At 50.3% G+C, this 24,211-nt stretch overlaps 1 protein-coding gene across 1 annotated transcript in view; it reads right to left on the bottom strand.

The window, feature by feature from the left end:
- The window catches only part of LOC119110284 (glutathione hydrolase 1 proenzyme), a 33,235-nt gene extending 14,746 nt beyond the window's left edge, over nucleotides 1–18,489 (bottom strand). Inside the window, exons 1-2 of the mRNA XM_037234048.1 lie at nucleotides 18,416–18,489; nucleotides 10,907–11,001 (exon numbers count right to left, since the gene is read on the bottom strand). Coding sequence (XP_037089943.1) covers nucleotides 10,907–11,001; nucleotides 18,416–18,423 — 103 coding nt within the window. The 5' untranslated portion in view covers nucleotides 18,424–18,489. The remainder of the gene's footprint in view (nucleotides 1–10,906; nucleotides 11,002–18,415) is intronic.
- Nucleotides 18,490–24,211: the final 5,722 nt, after the last annotated feature.

Below are 24,211 nucleotides of genomic sequence, written 5' to 3'. Positions count from 1 at the left end.
GCGGCGGTCAGGGATGTTGTTGCGTCAAAGGAGGTCCCTGTGTCGATCCACAGTCAACTGATTGGGCCAAACGGCCTTCTGTGTCAGGGGGGGACTAATGTGATAAGGGCCTCCGGATCGGCCAGGGGACCCCGCTCCGTGTCGCCAGAATGACAGTCAGAAGACACCGCGCGGTGGGACAGACCGGCCATTTAGCTCTTCAACCGGGAAGAATAATGTGCCCTTAATGATCTGCTCCGGGGTCCCTTTCCCGGAGGGGAATAAGGGACCTCATCAGTATTGAACAGAGTGGACTGAAATGAATTCAGCGAGTGCCGATAGTGCAGCGGCTCACACATCTGTGTGAACCACTGCACGTCTGGGAGGCCAGAGGTGCGGGATTGGATTTCCCGCGGTCCCGCCCCTCCTGTCAGGATGAGAGGCAGGCAACGCCATATGGCCTCAGCAGCTGAGTGTGTTGTGAAGCCCAGATGACATGAAATTCATTCAAGAACGAACAAGGCCGTCCCCTGTTTGTCTGAAAACGTTCGCCTTTTCCAGGATCGACCACGGAAAGGAATCACACCAAAAGGCTTCAGCCTGCGCGCTCGTAATCTCAGGGAGCAAGAACAGCGATGGCCTGTGTTGTAGCTTCTGTAAAACCGACTGCCGTTGGCCACCGCAAGTGACACCAGGCGGCGGGCGGTATTCGCGCGAGAACGACCGTCGTAAAATAATGGTTACGAATGTATGAAACTCAATTCCGCCTTTCAAAGACTAGACGAGGAGCATCTTTTTTACAGCTTTGAGGCTGCCGTTTGGACGGATGACCAGGTATCGCGAGACAAAAACTTGCAATTTTAGCCTTATTCTTCCAATTCCATCACCAGATTCTAGTACTATGTAGTGATACCGCACAGGCTAATCCGTTCTCATCAGCAATATAAAAATCGCTCAGGTGTAATGTAACTCGGACGACCTTCTAAGCTGTACTGTTTGGTGTCCTAGCGCTCAAAGGTACTTCTTTCAAATGTCTTATCATTTTCGTCTACCCGTTGGACACAGCATAATATTAGCCACAAGGCCAGCGGTGCACAGCCAGCGGAGGCTGCAACGTCTGGCTTTGAGGTTTTTGCTACCGAGATTTGCGAGCGCGCGTGCTTATAACTGCGTTATACACTTCGCATCAGCTATCAATTCTGACTGAATGTTGAATATTTCCAGACGAGCATAGTTCAGCCATGTAAATGCAAATGGTTGCCGCATTTCGATTAACATTCGCGGGGTCTTTGACATCTCTGTACAGCCCACCCAAATATTTGGACAAATCGTCTGAGTTCTAATGGTTAAGAAATAGTCCACTAGACCATTGTAAAATGGACAGCGCCGGTGATTCATTTCATGCAATCGACTAGCGCATGGTTTCTAGTGTGATGACCATGAAATGCAGGCAGAATTTATCTACCGATAGCTTCTGGCCTCTTTTCCGGTTTTAGACGGTAAAAATGAAGGACGTCAAATAAAACGTGTTCTCTTTACAATTTGGCCACATGTGGCAATTTTTTTTGGGGGGGGGAGGGATCGGAGGGCTTTTACTATCAGAGGGCCCTTTGTCAACCATGTCCCCCCCCCCCTTTACCAAGGCTCTGGCTGCGCGCCTCTAAACAAGTCGGCGCAGCTGACATTTTCAGACTGGCGACTTCTATATACCATGAAAATTGGAGTACAACAATTGGAGCAGGTTAGATAACGCGACTTTGGATTGAGCGAACTTTATTGACAAATGATCTTTCCTAGGCTACTGATATACTTCTGACATGTTAGAGCACGCTGGCTAGTTTGGTGTCGGTGATAAAGCTGAATGTTGAAATAAAGGTTGGTACATGGCCTGGAAGTCGAGAATTTGGACGAAATTTAGAGCATTTTAGGTGATCTCTGGCGATTTCAATGATGTCACAAATGTCACCTCAACAACCACTGACTGCAATTGACCACAGGTTTCTACTACCTTCTGAGTTGAACTGAACACGCGCTCGGGTGGCGTTCAAATTGACCCCCCGAAAGTCTTTCCAGAATGATTTCCGAACGGCGCGGCGTAGCCGCGCCAAATTTTGCATAGCTGTAGAAAATTGAATAGCGGATCGTTGGGTATCAAAAAAATTAGGTGTGCCTCGTAAGGTCACTGACCTATTGCAGGTCAAAGTCAGGCCGTTTCAGCGGAGGCAATTTCTAGGGAATCCTTCGATCTGATCATGTGGCCTTTTACTTAGAGACGGTTATCTAGATTCTGGGCGCACTTTGGGGACCAACCTGGAACTTGACTCTTGTTTGGCCTTTTTCGACCCGAAGGTCATGACCTAGGAACTTGAAACTCTGACCTAAATGAGTTCACGTACAAGTCAACACACCCTGTAAATTTCGTGTCTCTAGCTTTCTTAGTTCCCGAGACCTCAGGGGGGGGGAGGTGGTCAAGTTGCCCCCCCCCCCCCCCGCCCACCCGAACGAAGGGTTTCTAGGTCGGCCACCCGGGCGCGTGTTAAAGATCAAACTCACACGGGAGTGGTATCAATGGTACAGCTTTATGTGGTACAGCAGTACAGTATGGTACAGTTACAACGAAAGACATGTGTTAGAGATGGAAGCCCCTGCGCATATTTTGGAACACAGTGGGGGCCGGGACACTACTTATGTCACGACCCCATTTCCAGTGTCATGACACTCAATGGAAGTTAGGATGGCCTCCTGAGGTGACCTGCTGGAACCTGTTTTAGACAGAAAAAAATATTTTGAGGTCAATACTACCATGACGCCTCTAGTAAAACCAGCGATTACAGAAGTATACAGGACATTATCGGCTGTTGTTTGCATGACGGCACGGTTTTGATATGGGGACGGTCGTGGCGGGAGCTTAGTTGGTTCCAGCAGCCGCCCTCTGATTCTGCCACCCGTGGCGGAACTGGGTCGCGTCGCTGTCCCGAACTGGGATGGCGCACGGCCGGTGACAGCGGACGCGCTTAAGGTCAAATGACGTCAAATGGCAGGAGAACCGTGCCGAACGTTGCGGCACGTTGGGCTTTCGCTGCCAAAGGTGCCGTTGCCGTTGGTCCCGTTATACCATTGACCCGGATTTTGACGATTTGATGGCGGAATAGGGGCTCAAGTATCAGTCACTGCTCAGCGTGTGTGCTAATCCCAAATAGCAGCTACACCAAAGTCCGTACGAGAAGAAAGGTCGGTGAGATGGATGCATAGCCCATTCGTTTAAAAATTATGACTTATGGTCCACATTCGGGGACTCTGGATTTTGGCTGCCGTCATAGCGCAGGCAAGCCGGCAGCCGCTCAATCTTGCTGCAGTGCGATGTGACATTCATAAACACTACACCCACGTGCGTCGTTAAAATAAACACCTAGAACTGAAGTAAACATAGAGCGGTGTGCAGTGCGCACACTCGATTGCATGCTGCCCCAATTGAGAGCCAGCTCTGGCAACGGATTCCAGCACACTTAGCGGGTCTTCCAGCAAAGTCTGGTTTAGTCGTTGCACTTCTTGATACCACTGAAATTGCCGCACTGTCGGCTAAGGCGCTACTGCAGCACCACCAGTCAGAAATTAATGACGACGGGGGAGCGGCCCGCACCGATAGTTGTCGAATATCATGACCACAGAAAGCAACGCACTTTTTATTTCATACCGCTGTTCCGATTCTTCAAACCTTGAGTCGTTAGTACCACCGTTACTGACTTACTACCTGCCGCCGCTGCCGTAATACCACAACTCTGAATGTCTGGTGCATCAGCCGGTCTCCGATTACTTTTTACCTGCCTTAGCATGACCATGTTCTTCATTATTTTAGACGCTCTCATTTAATTCTTAGTTTAATACTCGTATGCTGGTAACTATCGACCTTTAATACACCAGAAGATACTGTTTACACATATACCAAGCAAACATGGGATTACCTTGTCAGTGATTATTGACAGCATAACCAATGTTTGGCCAGGTGTGCGGAAGGTCGATGGGTGTCGATATAAAATCTCTGAACTCATCATGGTGAAAAACCAGAAGCTCAGGGGATTCTTTGCTGATGACAATGACCTTACTCCATAAAGCTTTACTTAAATCCGTACATACAAACATGCAATACTACGACATAGGAAAAATATGCACGCGTAAAAGCTGAAAAATCGCACATACAAAGAAATACAATCCAAATGTCTTCTTCCTCATGGCAATGCCATGTGTTGAGCGGCATGATCCACTAAATGCGACGCGGAGGTTTACGTATACGGTCAAAATACCATGCGTTTACATGCGTATATACAGAATCATGCACATAAATTTTGCACATGCAAAACCTTGCAACTAAGCGTTTGGTAAAAACCAATGTTTGTGCACCAGTACATATTTATTACCCGAGTGATCGTGTTTAGTCTGTACACACTCACTGCAGCAAACAGAAATGTACACAGGAAGTATTGATTATAACGAACTGAATAGTTTGAAAAATTCACACCGGGTAATTGATATAAGTTATACATGGAACTACAACACAAATTTAATCCGATTACGTGCGTAAATGCTGAACTGAGCAAAGGAAAGCCTCTCAACGTTTTGGCACCCATCGCAGAAGGACCCTCTCATTCAAGCTTATTTTTCATCAAGCTCTATTTCGCTTAATCCAAAATCACGTCAAGTTTGTTCAGACTGCAAAGAGGTTAAAAACGTGTCAGGCTTTATCGGCTTGCATGTAAATTTCGTAAAATGCTGGAATGACAAAGCTATTAAAGGCCTGCAGTGTTTGTTCTGAAACTGCAAGGAGATACAAATCAGCGGTGAAAAATAGTTAGCTTCCATGGTAAGAGCAAAATTATGGGCAAGGGCCGAGCCAGCCCCTCATCTCCGGGAAAGATCCACCCCTCGCTCCGTGAAAGTTCATGTGGCCTACGTCCACGCCCGAGACGAAACGTTTGTAGATACGGATCGATTCGCAATACCGAGAATGCTGTTCGCAACTCATCTTTGATCTAAAAAAGATTGTGTGAGAATAACCGCAATCACTGAGAATCAGTGGAGTCGAAAAAACCATATGACCGTTTTCGCACCCTCGGCCCTCCACGCGTTATTTGCGAACGTGACCCTGCCAAGGTCCGTGAGGTTCAGTCATGCGACATCACTCAGAACTTCAGGGTGTGTGTAATCAAAAACGTAGCTCCCCTTTTGTTAGTCTCTGAATGTGCTTCCATTCACGCTCCATGTTTAATACCGATCACCATCATGGGTGAACTTGGAGCCAGCCAAACTCTCAACATCGTGCTCAAACCGTTCCGAAATCATTCTAAAAATGGGTTGGATGGGAGGTTTGCGGCACTCTCAAAAAAGGGGTTAACATCGGGTTAAAATGACGTTTATATATCGGTCAAAGCTTTTCATACCTTGCATTGGTTACGCGGCTACATTCAATGGTTTGGCGCTAAACCCATTCGGACAAAGCTTAAAGGTTGACTAGATGAGACGGGGCTCATGAATGACCCCAGGTCAGAATGCACGCAAACGAAACATGCTTAGCAGCTGGTGAGATTACACATGAGACATTTTGCTGGATTAACCTACGACCGGTTGTAGCTCCGACCTTGGAGTGACCTTCAAGCGTGCGCTGTGCTCCCTCCCGGAATCACGCCCGGTGGCGAAACCAGCTCTGTCCGGCCAGCGGTTGCCGCGCCACCGATGCCGACTCACGCCAGCATGCTAGCTCACGCCCGCCCGCCGGCCGGACCTGGTGCTGCCCAGCGGAGACATGCGCCCGAACAATGCCAGTCATGGCGCGCCATTTTAGAAGCTCTTTTCGAGATTCGTCGAACCTTTTCGAATGAATAGATTCTAGGATGAAAACACTCTCTGAACAGTACATTTTGTGTGGGCTCCGGCAACCAACATACGATCGAGAAATTCTAGATCTGACGACAGAATTTGGTGGCGTCCTCGGCGGCTTTTGGCGGTGGCTATTTGTCGCGTTGGTGGCGATCGACGACGGAATTCAGTTAAGCGCGCCGCAATGATCGGCACGGTCCGTCCTGCCCTCTGACGTCACCTGACCTTAAGCGCGGTCATTGCCATCAACCGCCCTTGTCACGGACAAACAGCAAGCGCCTGAAGCGACTCGAACCCACACGCCCAAATTGGTGGGCCGCAAGGCAAATGCTCTATCCAACTGAGCGATTGGGACACAGTTGACCATTGCCGTGAGCACGTGTACGAGAGTTGGTATTTCAGCTTGCTGAAACGAGTTTCTGCGACTCTCCTTTCTACCAGTTTTTATCGGCTAAAACAGATGTAAGCTTATAAAAACACCTATTTAGCCTTTTCCATGTCGAAAACGCGGTTTATGTCCGCCCCTCCCCCGATATATTTTACGCGCCATTCGACAGCGCCTTGAGATATTGCTCTCATGAGTCTTCTCCCTGTTTGTTGTTGATGGACGTTGCATGGTTAACATGGATGTGCATTGATCGTGGCACGGATGGAACAGAATAAGGCAAGCCACTTTCGATCTTGCCGGGGCGGTGAAAAGAAGAGACTGACATCCAAACCTCGTCAGCCATCATGTGCTTTTCTTATAAATTTGAGGCGGGCCTTGAGCGCTCTTCCAGCGATCTCTTGCCAGGCTTTCTCTCTGCGACAGAGCGCACCTTGCCAGACGGTGTTATCCGGCGTATATCTCACTATGGCCATGTACATCAAGGTGACAGATGGCACAAAAGGCTGTGAGGTCAGCAGAACGGCTACTTTATGACGGTCATGGTGTTCCTACTCAAACACGTCTTCACAGAGTCTCCACATGCTAATTCATAGCACAAAAGCTTGCATCTGTTTAACTGATCAGCCCGAACCGGTGCGTCTTTTGTGCGCTTTCATCACTTAGCTGTTGGCAAAATGCGCTTTGACAATGTCCTCCACACAATTTAGTCTGCCGGTCCCTGATGTGAAGAAGTGTCCTATTTTGACAGAAAGTCTCCTTTGTGATTGCGCAGACCACCGGGTATCAGAATTTGGTCGGTGAATGTGCGCTGAAGACTTACGTGTGAAAGCCCGATTCAGCGACTAACTTAGACCACCACAAACATTTTGACATTAATCGGTCGCAAAAGTGCCATTTGGAATCAGGACAAAGTCATCTTTGTAGTCATTGAGAGCCTCGATTTGACATGGAGAAGGACCTTTTGGAATGAATTCACCATCACAGAGTTGTTTTTCGGTGCGTCGGAGGAAAAGCAATTGCAAGGCTCGAGGGTTTGGCCAATGCCGTAAGCCATGCACTATGGATAGGTTTACGGCACTCTGCGCACTTCACAATAAAGCATGGTGTAGCATCTGTGGGTGGTGGTTCTGGAAGTGACGACGTGCGCTGCGCGGCTGTCTGGCCGCCCCTGGATGTTAAGCGCCGCCGGCTGCTGCCGTCACGCCTCCCCACACGAGCGAACTTATAAAGAGGAGCCCAGTGGTCAGCATACGAGCCAGATGATGTTAGGCGCACGACTCGGCACGTGGTGACTTCCGGTACACCCGACATCAACACACACTCATTTGAGTCACAAAGCTAGGATGAAGCGGATGACCGGGGCACCGGCGAGATGGTAGATCCAGTCAAGCACCATGGACGGCTGTCTTCCCGTGCATGGCTGTGTGCCCTTAACACGGCATACCACCCTCCACCTTTGCAGCTTGGATAATGTTTGAACGGGGCAGCGGAACCGGATGCGCCGAAAGTGCGCTCACCTGGCAAGGGTCCCACGCAACTGGCGAATTACATTGGCAAGGGTCCGCTGTGTACCAACCATGGACGCCCCCTCGGCCTTAACTTATCCACGCAGACTCCATGCATTCGGCGCCCCCACCACACTCACTCCAAGCATACACATACGCTGGCGCCCACTTCAGCCCACTCATTCTTGGCTGGCACGCGGATGCCCCCCCCCCCCCCCCTTTCATCCAGCGCCTTGGCATTATTGGCTGGCCCGCGTGAGTCCTCGTCAAGCCAACGAACTTTTTTATCGCACATCAACATTCCATAAAGCCACGCTTAAGCCCTGCTTAAAATGTATCGTGTTAATTCATCAGCTCGGCACAGACGCCGCCGCTGGGCCGACGTCAGGCGTCCGAAGCTGGCCGGCGACTCGCTCCCGCGTCTGACCTCCAGGATGAAGGCTCCCTGTTCAGACGTCGCTCCCCGCGCTCCGTCCACGCTGGGCGGCCCACCATTCCTTCGGTCACGCCCACCGCTCGCAGCTTTCCGCTGCTGCGCAGCACAGTGTCTCGGGGTCGGTTCCAACAACGAAATCAAGATAGCCTCGGCGCGGGCTGACGGGCGGGCTGTCGCGCCGAGACGCATGTTAACAGCCTCAGTCACCATTCCCACTCACGCCGGGCGCGAGTGCCCTGTCGCCGCATGACCAAATAACTCCAGGCTCGCTTCCACACTGAACCATTTAAAATGCAGACTGCTACTTGTATTTACAAAATCACTACGACAGACGAACCACGCGACACGTCACGCTCCCCCTCCTTAACTATGGGAGCGGGCCCGAAACACATTGCCCATCCGGGAGGGTTCCGTGGCCAGTGCCCCCCCCCCCCCCTCCCCTTCCCTAACTGCACGGGAGAGACAGGAGGCCGTGGCCCACGCCCGCCCGGTAGGGAGGGCTCAGGGGACACAGGAGCGCCAGCCGTCCATGGCCCGGTGAGGGTGGGGATAGCCTGTGGGCTTACGCGTGCATGTTGTCGCCGGTGTCACGTTGTCCGCAAAGCCAGATATCGCCGCCTGGTTGTCACCACCACTTCTCCTCCACGCTCCTAGTTCCCTCGTTCCTCGGAACTCCCCGGGAGACTCCATCCTCAAGCCCCTCTCCTGGACTCTCTGAAGGATTCCCCCACCTTTCACGGACTCTCAACCTTGACTTCCAGAAGAGGCCACCGTCATGGCCGGTTACGGGGAAAACGGCGGCTTTCCCCACCTGGCCGGGCCACTCACACCGTTTTCCTCGCGGATCCGGTCAACAATATGGGCCCGACCGGCAGCAGCGACGGACTCTCAGGTCCCGCTCGGTCCTATGGGTCGTGTTCGGTTAGGCGGGGGGAATTCCTGGCCATGGCAGGCTTGCTCGCCGTCGTACGCTCCGCTGGAGAAGCCCCACCGATCCCCGAAGAGTGACGCGCGAAGCGGAATGTAAGAAAATGTATGCACGCACATCCCGCATTACAAAAGAGGATGTATTAGCAGGCACCGACCAGAATGTCGTCCCTCTCGCTAAGTATCATTTTCAGCGTCTTGAAAACATATTTTGCAATAAAACCACAAAATCATGGCTGGCCAGGCTCGATATGGCGCTACCCAGGGGTTTTGGCATGTTCATCCTCCTGTCAACCGGTGTGGCGTCACAAAATAAGTATGTGCTGAGCAAGGAAAAATGCCCACACCTACCATCAAAATACACAAGACGCGTTCCTCCCTGTGATTATATTCGGTGTATACCCTCAAAGTTGTGATGTGGGGTACGGAGCTCACTTCCACTTTAATAGAAGGCTACAAACTGCCAGTTGTATCATTTTACCCAGGCTGCACCTGTCAGCAGCAAGCCCTCGCTTCCCAGGCACCTAACACCGCTCTGAACACCCAAAAAGGTGTTGACAGTCTAATCGCGGGATAATTACTGCATTGGGGGCGCAATATGCTCTGAAACTGCCCATAGGACACTCGCTGTGGCGAATCAGATCTTCATAAGTTAACGATCTCACGAGAGAAGCCAGCTGAAGTTCTGGGCTTCGATGCTGTGTGCCAACGTACATTTGGTAACCTATATTGTATTCATGTACCTCCCTACTGCTAGCAAAAATGCGGCGCTAGTTCGGAAGCTGACATAAGAGGAGATCCAGTTTAGGAATTATTTTCGTCACGTTCTGGTAGTTTATATATTTTCTGATGTATCCTAAAACAAGCCTTTCTTGTGCACTCCATTTTTCCCTAGATGCCGCTCTTTATCAAGACACCTCCGCCGCCCTGATCGGTCCCTTATCATTACGATTTGTGAATCAGACACATCAGAGGAGTGCGTCCGGGCAGCGCCAAAATGAGCTTACATGAGGCATGTCATTGCACCATCCAGTCCATGTCCACCACCTGTTTCAACAACCCACCAGCCAAGCAAGATTGTGTTCCATGCATTATTGTTACAAAGAAATACACAAAATTGTAAGCGTAGATCATGGTTCCCACAAATACTGTTGAACATGCCAAGTCACTGATCCCATTTCAAACATTAAGTTCCGATGCTTTTAGAACTGCTATCGATAAACGTCTAATCAAAAGGCATTTTTGAATTATGAAACGGAATAAATGCGCACGGTTTGACCTACTGATATCAAAACCAGGTCACGAGATCACTGGTGGAAAGCTCGATGTTTGGGTTATGCCGAGATTTGAGGTTGACCGCTGATTCCTGCTGATTATGCTTATGTCCAATTGGGGTGCTTTTTCTGACATTGCTAGTGGTGTTCAGTCTTTTTTACTGTCTGGAAGCCATTATCCCAAAAATAGCACGATCTGTATCAGTTGTCCTACTGACTTATGCCAAAAATGTAACTGATATCTAAAATGTAACTGGTATCTAAGGACCCAAGTGAACCATATAGGTCAAAAATCGTGTGAATGCCGGGAATGAGTGTCGTGCTACGGACGGTTTGTCCTGGTATCTTCCATTTACTGAGGTAACAATACTCCAGCCACTGACACTGCAAGATCGCAGGCTATTTGGGAAAGGCAGCCAAAGATCGGCGTAGGCGTGCATTCCAATTATAAACATATTCGCAACTGCAAGACAGAAAAAGTAGCACGGTCCCGGAAGTTGTTGCACGGCACTTAGAGGGCACTTACTGAGCTCGACGCCGACTATAATGAGGATAGCTAAGCTGGCTGCGACGGCCAGGATGAAGATCACCGCCTTCGCGTTGCTCGTCCGGTCCGTTATCCTGCCGGCCGGAATGCGCTCATCAGGCGAACCAAGGTCTTGGCCCGCGGCCCCGGGCCAAGCCATCAGTGATCCGAGACATTTGAAGACCATCCACGATCCAAGTGATAACAATCCATCTCGTGATCCAAGACTTCAGACCGTGACACCAGGTCAAGTCGCCCAGGAACATGAGCAGCACTTTCCACCACCGGAAACGCCGCTAAGCAAGGTAGCATTAATGATCTTGTTGATGTTGTTGAAGTTTCTGCACCGTGCGATGGGCTGTAGACGATAAGACGATGTGCAGGTGATATCAGAACATGATATGCCCTTCGAATGCTTGAGCGCAACTGCTTGACATGGAAGTATTGATTTGGTCCAATTCCATGCTCAATGATAACAGGATATTGAGCTGTGGAGTAAAGCTATGATTAGTCAATCACCCGTGACACATTTATATTTTTTGTACTTCATTCTTAAGCGTCACTTGGCAAGTGCCCAGATAATTATGTGAAATGGATGAAAAACTCAAATTGCACGAAAGCATGATAACGAAATTCGGAACCGTTGAGTGGATACACTGGGCTAAGAATTCATTACCTGTATTTCCTCGCCATCCTTTACCCTGAGCAAGGACGCACGTTAATTCGAATTATGAAACCGACGCGGCCGTAGATCTGGCAAGGCTCTGACACCTTCGCAGCTCTTACATTAGGCTCTTACATCTTCGCAGCCACTGATCGCAAGATGACGCCGCTCTCACCAACAAAAAGCACTATCCTTGAAAAGCTGTGCCATATATATTGCCAGGAAATCTCATGCACACTGATCAGGCATGCTTCTCCTCCGACATTGCGTATCACCACGAACCCCCTCCCCCACTGCTGTTCGGTCGACATGGATAAAGAAAAAATTAACTAGAGGAGAAAACGCTGAAGAACACAGCGGGTCGAAGCCGGGTTCAGGGGTGTGTTCTCAGCGACCTGGACGACAGATTTTACGTGAGGTCACGTATAATTTTTGCCGGATGCGCAGAATCCCTTTCCGACATTTGATCGAATTGAGACATACATGGCGCAGCAAGCTCATTATAAATAGTAAATTCTCGTGCCCAGGGCCGACGGCGGGTAAAGAAATTATGTGTTGTGCATGGCGAGTAGCATCATTTGTACTTTGCATTGCTAGTGGCACGCTCAGTGCGCGCAAGCGTAAATGCTATTGTCTCGGCTGCGCACCTATCGTCACGAAAATTACGAAGACGTTAACAGAAAACGTACCGCGCTGCGAACGCAAATACTTTACATGACATCACGTGGAGACGAATATCATTGGAGCGCTGCGAAAACCCCCCATATATCGGCGACCTGGCACTGCAGCGGCACGAAACTGGAACATACCGGCGGGAGAGAAAATGAACAATCGTAATGGCAACAAAATGGGTTGCTGTGTAAAACAGCCTGCAGTATCATGCGCAAATCATGCGTAGGACCGCAAAATACGCCGCAAAATAAGGGGGAATTTTTGATGATTGATACTAGATCTTAGCAGCCAGAAAAGATAAAGATATGAAGCGAACGGTAAAGGCGATGTTTGGGCGAAGTCTCCCCAGCCCATTGGTGTACATGTAATGGACCGGAAATTGACCAATGTCTCTTCCCACCATTCATCCAAAATATATGCGTTCTTTGCGAACATTTTGATCACATTTGCTCAAGCTGTAAATTATGTGAGATCACTCGACGTCGTCGATAAAAATTTATAAGCCTGCCAAGATCGGTGGCAAGCCGACTCTCAAGTCAAGCTATATGTGAGTGTGCGAGTATTATATTGACAGGTCTCCGCCTGACAGCTTTCATTTGCCGTCACCTCACTCGCTCCACACCCCAAAATATGTCTTACCTACCTCTACAAGCCTGTCCCCGGACCGAGCGAGTTTCAGCGAGCGAGTTGATTAAGCCGGAAATTTGTAGCTTCGGCTGCCCTGCCCAGCTTGGCACAAGCGGCTCTATGTTTTGCGACCATCAATGGCAAAAAAGCTAAAGCTACGCCATGAAACGTTCATTATCAAATGGCACGGTTCTTGAAATACTGTACTGTAACATTTGCAAGGCATTTGAATGCAGGGCCTTTGATCAGGTGACTTTCTGCAGCGTCGCAATGTTACCAACATTACACCCACATATTACTTTCAGCTTACGAAATAACTGAGCGCCGCATGTAGGTAAAACGTCCATATTCAGCGACCAGGCACTGCGGCAAGATGAGACTGACACACGCATTGATAACTTCTGTATATACTGTATCTCAAAAGCGACAGGCCTCACTCATTCGCATTCATGCATCATCTGCGTGCCGATAATTACACCTGCGATCGCCCTGCTCCGCAAAAAAGTGTCTTACTGACTCGAACCAGGAGAGAGTTGAAAATTAAGGTGACAGTCGGAATCATTTCTCAATCCCTATGATTGGTCTAGTTCTGATGTCGTTGAACCCTCTTTGAATGGCAAACTCATGCGGTTTTGCTAACTTTGCGGAAGGTGGCGCGGATTCGTCCATGACTACCATTTTTCCTTGGGATGATCTTGGCTTATACAATGTAAATGCAAAACTAAGCCTTCGTTACATCTTTGTAATTCTGAGGTTCAGTTCTAACTTGGTGATCGGATGAATTTCTGGCATCAGTAGCCCCGCCCAGATCACTTGGGCGCACGATGAAAGGTGCAAACTAACGTCTACTTTACGATTCCGCTCTTACGACTTTCATCCCAGCCTCGGATCGCCTATGCAATTTTGCGACGCGTCAGCGACATGCGCTGATCGACACGACGACACGACACACACGACATCCCCGTGCTCTCCAGCCATGACAGTGACTCCGCTGCGTATGATACAGCCATGGGTGTATGGCCAGCTGCATGATGGTAGTGCGTCGTAGCGGGCACAGCTTATCCTTACTTAGTAGCGTACACCACCGCAAAGTGTGGATCGCACCCAGCAACCTTCCGACGCCTTCCCTTCGCGTTTTTCTCCGTTTTGGCTTAACGCGCAGTGTGCGTGCACTGGGACGGCTGGCCATCTCGTTGCGCAACTGACGCAGTCGGCGGCAGCCGAGTCACACAGGCGGCAGTCAGTCATCCCTGCCGAGCGTCCGGTTCATTGCGAAACAGCTCACTCACCCCAACGCACTGTCATGGCCAGCGCGAGAGCAGACTAAGTCGTGATCTCATCCGGCTCACAGGCGTGAGCGGGGCAATATGCTGCACGCTTTCATTAGGCCTTGAAACGTGTGCTCCATCGCAACGGCGGCGTAATTTCCATGTCACGACCACCGACGCGACAATGCGGCGCTGACGACCGTTACTGTGACGTACTTCAATCAAGAACCCTATGCTGAAGGTAGTGGTTACGTGCACGCAAGTCCATCGGACCACGACGGTCCGAATTCCTGCGGTAGTAATGGGGGCATTCGTCAGCAATACGTAATGTACAATCCATAGAGGTTAATGTTAATTACCTCTTTACTCAAAACGGGGCAAAACGATGTGCTGCACGGGTTGTTGCATGGGCGCACTTTCGCAAAATAAGTTAGGAAGCTAAGCTGAAACACATGGCTAAGAATAATCCCAATGTACGCAAAAAAGTGTCATCAATATTTGGCCCACTCTGTTCTTAAACTTGGGGAAGGACTGTCACTCCCCGAACTGAATAGGAAGCTGTTATCGCGACCTATTAAACTTAAATGACATCGATTTTCTTTTGAAATGTACAGCTCAAACTTAGCAAAAGGAGCACGTTATTAAGTTAAAGGTGAACTGTCCTTACACAGGACAACACATAACACGCAGCGTTTACAATCGCGTCCACTGTTAGGAAAGGCGCAATAAAAAAAAACGGCGCAAAGGATGAGGAGCTTGTCCACACCAAGGACGAATCCAGTGAGGAGCGAGTGGGTCATCGCCCATTCCCCTCTCCCACTGGGGCCCCCATGGGGTCCGGAGGAGCCCAGAGGTGCCAAACCGGGATTACACACGCAGGTATGCTGCACAAAGCGCAAACAATGAGATGATTACGTGCCTCCTGCGACCAGAGGGAGCCACGAACGAAGATGCCAGACCCAAGAGTAAACAAAAATAACTTATGACTTACTAAGATGGTCGTGTTTACGGCATTGGTTTTTTACCAGGTTCCCTACACGTTGATATATGCACTATTACCCAGAGGCCTTGCACAATGGTTTGGTGCTCTTGCCAATATCTCAGAGAGCACTGCGTTGCTGCCAGGAGGCCCCGTCCACGTGCCGCGGCACTCACGATAGATCTGGGGCGCTTCACACTTAACTTGGGTCCTTCTCTTTGGTTCGGAGGGCTTTGCACTATTGTCGGAGCCCCTCAGGCTGAGTCCCCTGTATGCTGACTTGCCCGCCATGCCGATCGCTCGAGGGCCTTTCACATTGGCTCCGGTTTATTTTATCTGGTTGGATGGTATTGACGTTTATCTTTATATATTCTTATTATATATCTAGCTGTCGTCTGGGATCGCATATGTTAACATGTAAAATAACTCTCGAAAGTTCGCAGGACCACCTCAGGTTCTTTCCGTCCAGCTTTGCTTGGACGTCATGGATATTTCCAATCTATTTTATTTGCGGAGAACCCTACGTACTTTTCAACACTGTTAACCATAATGGGTGTTTCCCATTGCTCAGGGGCTAGCCACATCAAACTTGAGTGCTTCCTTTTTCCTCAAAGCATCCTAAAACGCTGCTGAGGGTTTCTATGTTAGCTCGTCAAGGCACTCTCGATCGCTCAGGGGGTTTCACACTGGTCTGTCACGCCGTTTATCAGATTGGTCTTGCCCGTACACGTGCCCAGGCACGAGCCGCGCTTGCCGAAAACCATGTACAACCTGCTGGGGTGTGGCCGATCATTCAGGGCTCCACTACACTAGTTATGAGGCTTCTCGCTTGTTCGGAGTACCAGATGCTGTTGACGGTGTTATCCATGGGTGGCGATCAGTGCGTTATACCTTGAACGCTCAAGGACTATCTATTTTGGTCCCGATATTTTTGGATGCGTTCGGCTTTGAACGCATTAGCTGTCACGTACAGAAACACCAACTACGGCCATGAAATAGCACGTCAATGTTTGCGTGTGAATGTGAAGATGCGTTCGTCTTAAGTTCAATGCCTGGCATTCCAGGCATTACTGGTACGTCTATCACCAGTCTTAAAGAGCTTAAATGGCACGGAAATCCATTTCATCATATCTACGACCCCTGATTCGCCCTATTCAGTTAACACACCGAATGTACTTACGCAACCTGGCATCCGCGTTTCATCAGTGCTCACAATCCAGCACCACAAACTATTCGTGAAGTCAAAGTCGGTTCATTATTGCTAGTTCACGTTTTTCGGATTGGATTGCGCTAAATAGCACGTGAGCTTTGCCACTGTTAGAGTGCAGGCGGCAATCTCCTAAAGCTGCACCGCATGGGATGCTCAGTGGTTACTGGTGCATGGAAGTGAGCAACACTTCGACGTGAAAAATCGATCAGACAGGCATTACAAAAAGTGGAGAAGTGTCGCACCCATAACAGCCCTGGTTACAATCACCCTGGAATCATAAGCGCTGTCTTGGGTGGCCTGGCTCAGTCACCATCACCGTAAAGAACAGCGTCTATAACCTCGACGCTGACTGGGCATGTCCTGTGAAGCAGTTTTATGACAACACGGCGCGCACTGTCGGTTCTGATGTCTCGCCAGTGATGCCGTGCCAACTGAAATCTCAGACTATTCGTGGGGCTATAACAGCTAAGACGTTTGGATATGAAGCTGTGAATTACACTGGATGGGTTTGAAAATTGCACCAGCGAAATTTACGGGTTAGAAGCAAGCAGTAACACGTGTACAAATCCATTTCATAAATCGTTCTAAAGCTTATTTTTGCTACGTGGTCGTTATCACTCGCCTGCCCAACGCAGGCGATTGATATGTCTTGTGATGTGTTTATTGATGCATGCGAGTGATATGATATGCTAGCTGCGGCGCACCTTACCACGCGGCTTACGGAGACCGCAACGCCAGGCGTCAGTGTTGTTGTGCTAAGTTTGTCAGCGCGCGTTCTCAAAACCATGCATACGTTTAGGACGGTCTATAGGGCCTCCGGGCCCCACAAGCGCATGGAGCCTTTCTGAAGAAACCTTTCCCAGTGGGAGGGGAATCCCAAATCCGCGCGCCAGATCCCAGATCTAGATTCACGGTAGTACGTTTTCAACCTTGAACGGCCTTGCAATTGTGGGACAGTTTTGTACTGACAATTGCGACGACCTCGAGGGGAAACGGTCAAAAACCTTTCTCGTGTGGCAGCGTACGGTACGACAGCGTGGTTCAAAGCATATGGTTGTATGGCACCGGCAAAAGGCGTCCGAGCCCTAAAAGCCTCTCCTAACCTCAGCAAACAGAGCCAGGACCTTGCCGCAGGGTCCCCCAAGACGCAATCGGAAACTCTGAGCACGTCCGGTCAGGCCATCCGAAGCCAGGCAACGCGCACCGAACGACAGGGACGAGTGATGGGGTCGCGCTACCACATGTCCCGTGTCAGCCATCCAGTCACCCCCGCACCGAACGGCAGGGACAAGTGATGGAGCCGCGCTACCACATATCCCGTGTCAGCCATCCAGTCACCCCGCACCGAACGACAGGGACAAGTGAGAGGGCCGTGCTACCACATATCCCGTGTCATCCATCCAGCTACCCCGCACCGAACGGCAGGGACAAGTGAGAGGGCCGTGCTACCACATGTCCCGTGTCATCCATCCAGCTACCCCGCACCGAACGGCAGGGACAAGTGAGAGGGCCGTGCTACCACATGTCCCGTGTCATCCATCCAGCTACCCCGCACCGAACGGCAGGGACAAGTGAGAGGGCCGTGCTACCACATGTCCCGTGTCATCCATCCAGCTACCCCGCACCGAACGGCAGGGACAAGTGAGAGGGCCGTGCTACCACATGTCCCGTGTCATCCATCCAGCTACCCCGCACCGAACGGCAGGGACAAGTGAGAGGGCCGTGCTACCACATATCCCGTGTCATCCATCCAGCTACCCCGCACCGAACGGCAGGGACAAGTGAGAGGGCCGTGCTACCACATGTCCCGTGTCATCCATCCAGCTACCCCGCACCGAACGGCAGGGACAAGTGAGAGGGCCGTGCTACCACATGTCCCGTGTCATCCATCCAGCTACCCCGCACCGAACGGCAGGGACAAGTGAGAGGGCCGTGCTACCACATGTCCCGTGTCAGCCATCCAGGCACCCCGCACCGAACGACATGGACAACGGTGAAGGAGCCACACTACCACACAGTCCATGCCAGCCATACCGTTCCAGTCGTAACGCGTGCAAACCGCTGCTGGCAGACACGGCACGGTACTCACGTGAGCATGGCTGCTCCTTTGGCGGCGGTGGCGGCCTATCACTTCCCAGGCATCCGCCGGCACGCCCGGCTGCGCCACAACTGCGGAATGGCGGAGGCGGCTCGGCGGAGCGGCCGTTGGCGGCCTCCGGGCCGGCGCTCTCACCTCGCCGGCCGCCAGGTGCCGGCGCTGCTCGGTCGCGCTGACGCCGCCCGCCCAGCTCGGCCGCGCTGACGCCGCCGCTGACGGCCCCCGCCCCCGGCTGCCGTCCGCGCGCCACTCCCGGCAAGACCCAATGTCAAGCCTCCCATGGGGGCATTGTGCTTTCCTCGCGGAGTGTTGCCGAGATGTTTGATGTGAATGTTGGATGACATGACGTGCAGTTAGCGCTGTTTTCTCTCCAGTCGTTTTTTCATGAGTTTCACTTTCCTTTTGAACGCTGCCGATGCCCTAGGACCGACAACGGAGGCCATATCTCCTAACCTGGCGGATATGCGTCCGACCAGCGGCCAGCGGAGGCAGTGAGCGGCCCCGTGTCTCGTGCTGCGGTCGCCTACTCACATCACGTGCTGGAGGCCGTACATGGAGCGTCAGTCGCCACAGGAAAGCGGTGCTCCCGCGCCCTAGTCCAAACACGTGCGCAGTAGGACGCCTCTGCGCCACCTGCTCCTGGTATGCAAGTATTATAGATATATCCTGGTACTTCTGGCATTCCAAGGATTTGCTGGAAGGTTGATTACACCTCGGCTTTATCGTCCCTAAAAATGCAATGTCTCGTGGTAAGACTTAGGCTTAATTCCGTTTTTGCAGCGCTCTCGAATTCCGAACTCTGATTCGCAGCACTTCTGAATTATTATAACTCTGACTTTGAGCAAGTTTACGATAAAAGCCACTAAGGGCCCTCTGGAAGTTCTCCAAGATGGGGATGCCGATAACCACAGTTGGATGTTTCTTTCCAGGCAACCCCCATAAGGAAAGTGTTAACTCTTGCGGAACTATCGGGCCTCAGCCTCTTGGATCCTTGGTTTCCGTGCAACTGTAAACCTATATATATATATATATATATATATATATATATATATATATATATATATACATCTATATATATATATATATATACACACATACACACATATATATATATATATATATATATATATATATATATATATATATATATATATATGACTGATAATCAGACGCAAATAGGAGCAGAATATTCCTACCCGTGCATTTTGTCGCATCGAAGCTGTCCGCCACCCCGCGGATTGAGGTAAATTGGTCAGTGCCTTCGGACTTGAAAGACGTGATGAGATCGCCGAAACCCTGCTTCCGTGACAATCAACAGCGCAGCAATGACATCCACCACAACAGGGGAAACGAAAAACGGACCTTGCCTTCTGTTCCGCGCATCCTGGTTTGAGCTGGGCGCGAGCTTGTAAACATGAAGTCCGTCACGTCACGACAGACGTGACGCAAGTTTGCAGCGGAACGTGCCGACTGCAGCATGCAGCGCACAGGTGCAGCCGACGCCTCTGCTGTCGAAGCTTGCGTCATTTTCGTTGTGACGTAACCGAAGTTCACGTTTATAGACTGCAGACAAACGAGTCCCTTAAATGCAAACATATGTAGCAACGAAATGAGAGCCTACTGGGTGAAAGGGCCTCGCACTTCAATTTGGCCCTCTCCGGAGCGAAATCCTGGTTACGGCACTGTGCAGAACAGTAGTCCAGTGCCCGAAAGTGAACAGACAAACGCGTAGGCCTCAAATTTTGCAAATTGGATGTGACGCTGCTGCTGTTGCACGGAAAACACGTGGGGATTGAAAACTTTGATTTCTGTTGCGGAACAGACCGTCGGGGGGGGGGGGGAATCTGAGGTTATCAGAAATCTGGACAATCAGGAATAAAGATCGCCGGGCCGGTACATGGATGTGTGTGTGTGTGTGTGTGTGTGTGTGTGTGTGTGTGTGTGTGTGTGTGTGTGTGTGTGTGTCGTCAATTTTCAAGCTTTCAAAACATTAGGAGGCAGTTGGCTCTGTAACCGTTTTTTTGCTCGCAAAGGGTGCAAAAAACCCGTCGCTTTTATGCCTCATGTCTAGTCCAGTCTTGTTTATAACACAAACAATGGCAGCGCCACTGCCATTTTCCAAAAGTTCAAAAGATCAGATATAGCGGCCACTGAATCGGATTGGGGGGCCTCACAAGCAAACATCTGCATATTTTTCCTTTTGAGAAGGATTTCTTACCATTTTGAGAGGATTTCTTAGGCATATATAACTGAACAAAATCTCCTCCGATCATTTTCGGTGGTACCTCCGATCATTCTCGGTGGTGCCTCCGATCGTTCTCGGCGGTACCTCCGATCATTCTCGGTGGTGCCTCCGATCATTCTCGATGGTGCCCCCGATCGGAGCCTTTCCATAGACTGGATAAGTTTAAAGTGTTTTTCATGGGGCCCAAGCGTCTGATCACGCGTTGTTTCGATCAGCTGGTGGCTCCTGTCGACCAACAGGGCCTGGTGTTGGCCATACAGGGCCTCCCACGGCGCGGAAATCTTCTCCTGCGTATCCGGTCTTCCGTTCGGTCTTACCGACGCTAATGCTCCGCGCGGGGAGTTGGATTCCACGTCCGCCTCCCTTGAGATCTCCGGAAGCCCTATTAGAAAGCACTATATTTATATGTTGAAAAAATGGCGTCTGATTTCGCTCGACATGATTTGCACTTCCTAAGACAACCCAATAATCTGCACTAAGTGTCAAATGGGGGGGGGGGGGGGGGGGGGTGGCAAGGACGCAGACGATCTGAACATTTCTTTTAAAACTCAGTTTCTTCAATCATTAACAAACTCAGATTGATAGATAATGATTTCGAGATACATATATTGTGGCGACATTTCAATATTTAAGAATTCGTTAACATATTCAAAGGAAGGTACGAGACATGGAATGATGATACCAAAATTCTAAACACAGGTGCATGCCACGCGTGGTGCGGCCACAGCGTGGTGCGTTGCGGGCTGCCTATGTGTCAAGGGCGGCCAGCCAACTGGTGCCCTCGGGCACCACTGGGTCGGAGCACTAAGTGGGCGAACGGTGGAGCCAGCGAGTCCAATGGTTTGTGCGACCCATTTGTGCGACCCAAAGCCACGCTCAGTCCACACGACGGGTGGACTGAGCGTGGCTCTAATACAGTGACACCCTGAGTTAGGGTGTGATTGGCCACGCCACATATATATGGTGCCTATATTGCATGCAAAGGACAGGTGGCATAGGCGTATCCAGTTTTCAAAACAAGGGGGAGGAGCGTATGATTCAAACAAGGGGAGGAGGATCTATTGCCGCCGATGCCGGCTGACGGTTCGTTGTTGGTGGCCACGCCTTCTGCGTACTGCAGCTCAACTCCCTTTCGTTGTTCCTGCGCTGGACTCTGGCAGAGGTTAAGATGCTGTTAAGTGTACAGAAGGAAATGCTGAAATGAAGCATTCCATTTCGGGCCTTCATGTTTCAGAGGCCATGGATCCTTCTTACTTCAACGTCTAGGGACGCCTCTGCGCAAGCATGTTTTGCTTACTTCCAGGGAAGAACATGAAATGTTATCAGGTAAAAACATGTTTTTTCCGATCTGCACGTGCGAATATTTTCGCACCTTATTCATGCATAGCACCGCATTGCCAGTATACGTTTGAGGTGATGCTCCTTCGCACCCTCTTTGGCAAAACTTGAATACACTTCTCACCATGCATATCATTTGTTTTTTTAACTTTGCTTTCAGTGCATAGCTTTACACTTAGACGCCGAATTGCATCTTGTGTATGTCTGCATTAGCGACCTATAATGCACTTCCCAGTCAGCATTCCCGCATGGGCCCGCATGGGCTAAACGTGGGAAAACTGGGTTAATATGGGCACGGGCTACACATGGGGGTTCTAACTGGGCTCCTGCTGGGTCCCACATGGCGTGCCCACATTATGTCATATTTGTACATGCACTAGAAATGTTGGTGCCTTGTACTGTCCCGTCGGAATTCACCACATCAAGAAGGAATAACTCGCGACGGGGGAGCGCCTGCGTTGGTGGGAGCCATGCGGGCCATGTGCGGACAAGCTGGGCTCATGTCAACATGGGCTGCAGGTGGGCTGGTATCTAGGCTTGATCTGGGGCCCAGATGGGCTGCCCATATGTTACATGCGTAATAAAGTTGCCACACACAGAACACTGATGTGCATACCAGTTGTTCCCATTGTCTTGGACTTATCGTGCACAATTACCTCAGAACATGGGACTGCTGCCTAGACTGGAGTCCATATGGGCTGAGCACCGGCTAGCTGGGCTCAAGTCCATGTAGGTCGCGGGTGGGGTGGTATTCAGGTTCCACCTCGTACCCAGATGGGTCGCCCATACGCTACTGTAGTCGGTGCAGGTGCATTAGGCTTGTTGCTTTGTGCTCCCGCGTTGGATTTTTCCTATCATGTAGAAATGAGTACATAGCAAAGGAGAGCAGCACGGGTTGGGGCTCATATGGGATGTATGTGGGTAAACTAGGTTCATGTCAACATGGGCCGCATGTGGGCTAGTATTTGAGCTCCATGATGGGCTACTCATATGTTAGATATGCAACAAGTTGCCACCTACACAATTATGTGGATATCAATTGTATTTACTGTATCGACTTTTTGCCATATTTTGTGCAATTATTTTACAACATGGGACAACTGGCTGGACCGTTGTGGTTCGTTCGTCGTGGTTCGGCCCGTATGGGGTTCATATGGGATGCATGTGGGCAGTTTGGGCTGATGTCAACATGCGCCGCAGGTGGGATGGTCTTTGGGCTCCATGTCGAACCCAAATGGGCTACCCATATGCTGACGTATTTTACCCTAGTGCAATATTTTGTATGCTTTGCTCTCCACGGTTGGATATTTTCTGATCGTGTACAAACTAGTTCGCAACGAGGGTGAGCGACACAGACTCGGATCCAAAAGGGTCGCAGGCGGGCAAGCTGACCACATGCCAGCATGTGGTGCAGGCGGGCTGGTGCCTGGGCCCCATGAGGGACCCAGCTGGGCTGCCCATATACTATCATCTTGACTATGTGCGCAATAATTTTCATCCCGCCTGTTTCCTGGCTCAGTTTTACCATGCCATGCACAAATAAGAGGGACAGCTGGCATGGCTCTCACCCGCATGGGGTGCGCGTAGGCGAGTTAGCTCACGTCAACATTGCCCGATTCTCTTGTCACTTGTCATTCACATATCACTTGAGGCAGTTGGCGTGCTCCCTGTCAAAAGTTTGTGCGTTAAGGACATGGAGCGAGTCTGTTTGCTCTATTGCCTTTATTTCACTTTTCGTATGTTTTTAATTGGTCGTACTTCTACAATCTAGACCCAATAGGAGTAGACAATGCCGTATTTTTGTGTACTATTCGGCAAGGGGGCAGCCAGAAGCCTCTTTACAAAAGTGCTTCGGGTCTTCACATTCATTCATGGTGTTGTCTGCCACAGCCGATGCTGATCCCTATCGCAATCAGATGTGGAAGGGGGGAGGGGGGCGCCACCTGAGCCAAATCGCCACCGAACGTATGTGATAATCGTTTTTCTCAATTCTGTGCTATTTTAGACGTGTTCATGTACAATCCCTCTTCACGGGGCCTTTATTTAAGTGTGTATTACGCTATCTACGCTATGTACATTCGCTGAGCATTATAGGGCCCTTTAAAGTTGCGGAAGTTGTCCAGCACAGCTGTGAGGAACATTGCACAAGCGTAAGACAGTATGATAGCCTTGTTCCTCGTCAAATAACCAGGGAGAAGGAAAAA

This window comes from Pollicipes pollicipes, unplaced genomic scaffold (genome assembly GCF_011947565.3).
Source record: "Pollicipes pollicipes isolate AB1234 unplaced genomic scaffold, Ppol_2.1 Scaffold_7231;HRSCAF=8579_pilon_pilon_pilon, whole genome shotgun sequence".
NCBI classification, from domain to species: Eukaryota; Metazoa; Arthropoda; class Thecostraca; order Pollicipedomorpha; family Pollicipedidae; genus Pollicipes; species Pollicipes pollicipes.
The sequence above is the reverse complement of the archived record's forward strand: the minus strand, read 5'-3'. Positions and strand labels throughout refer to the sequence as shown.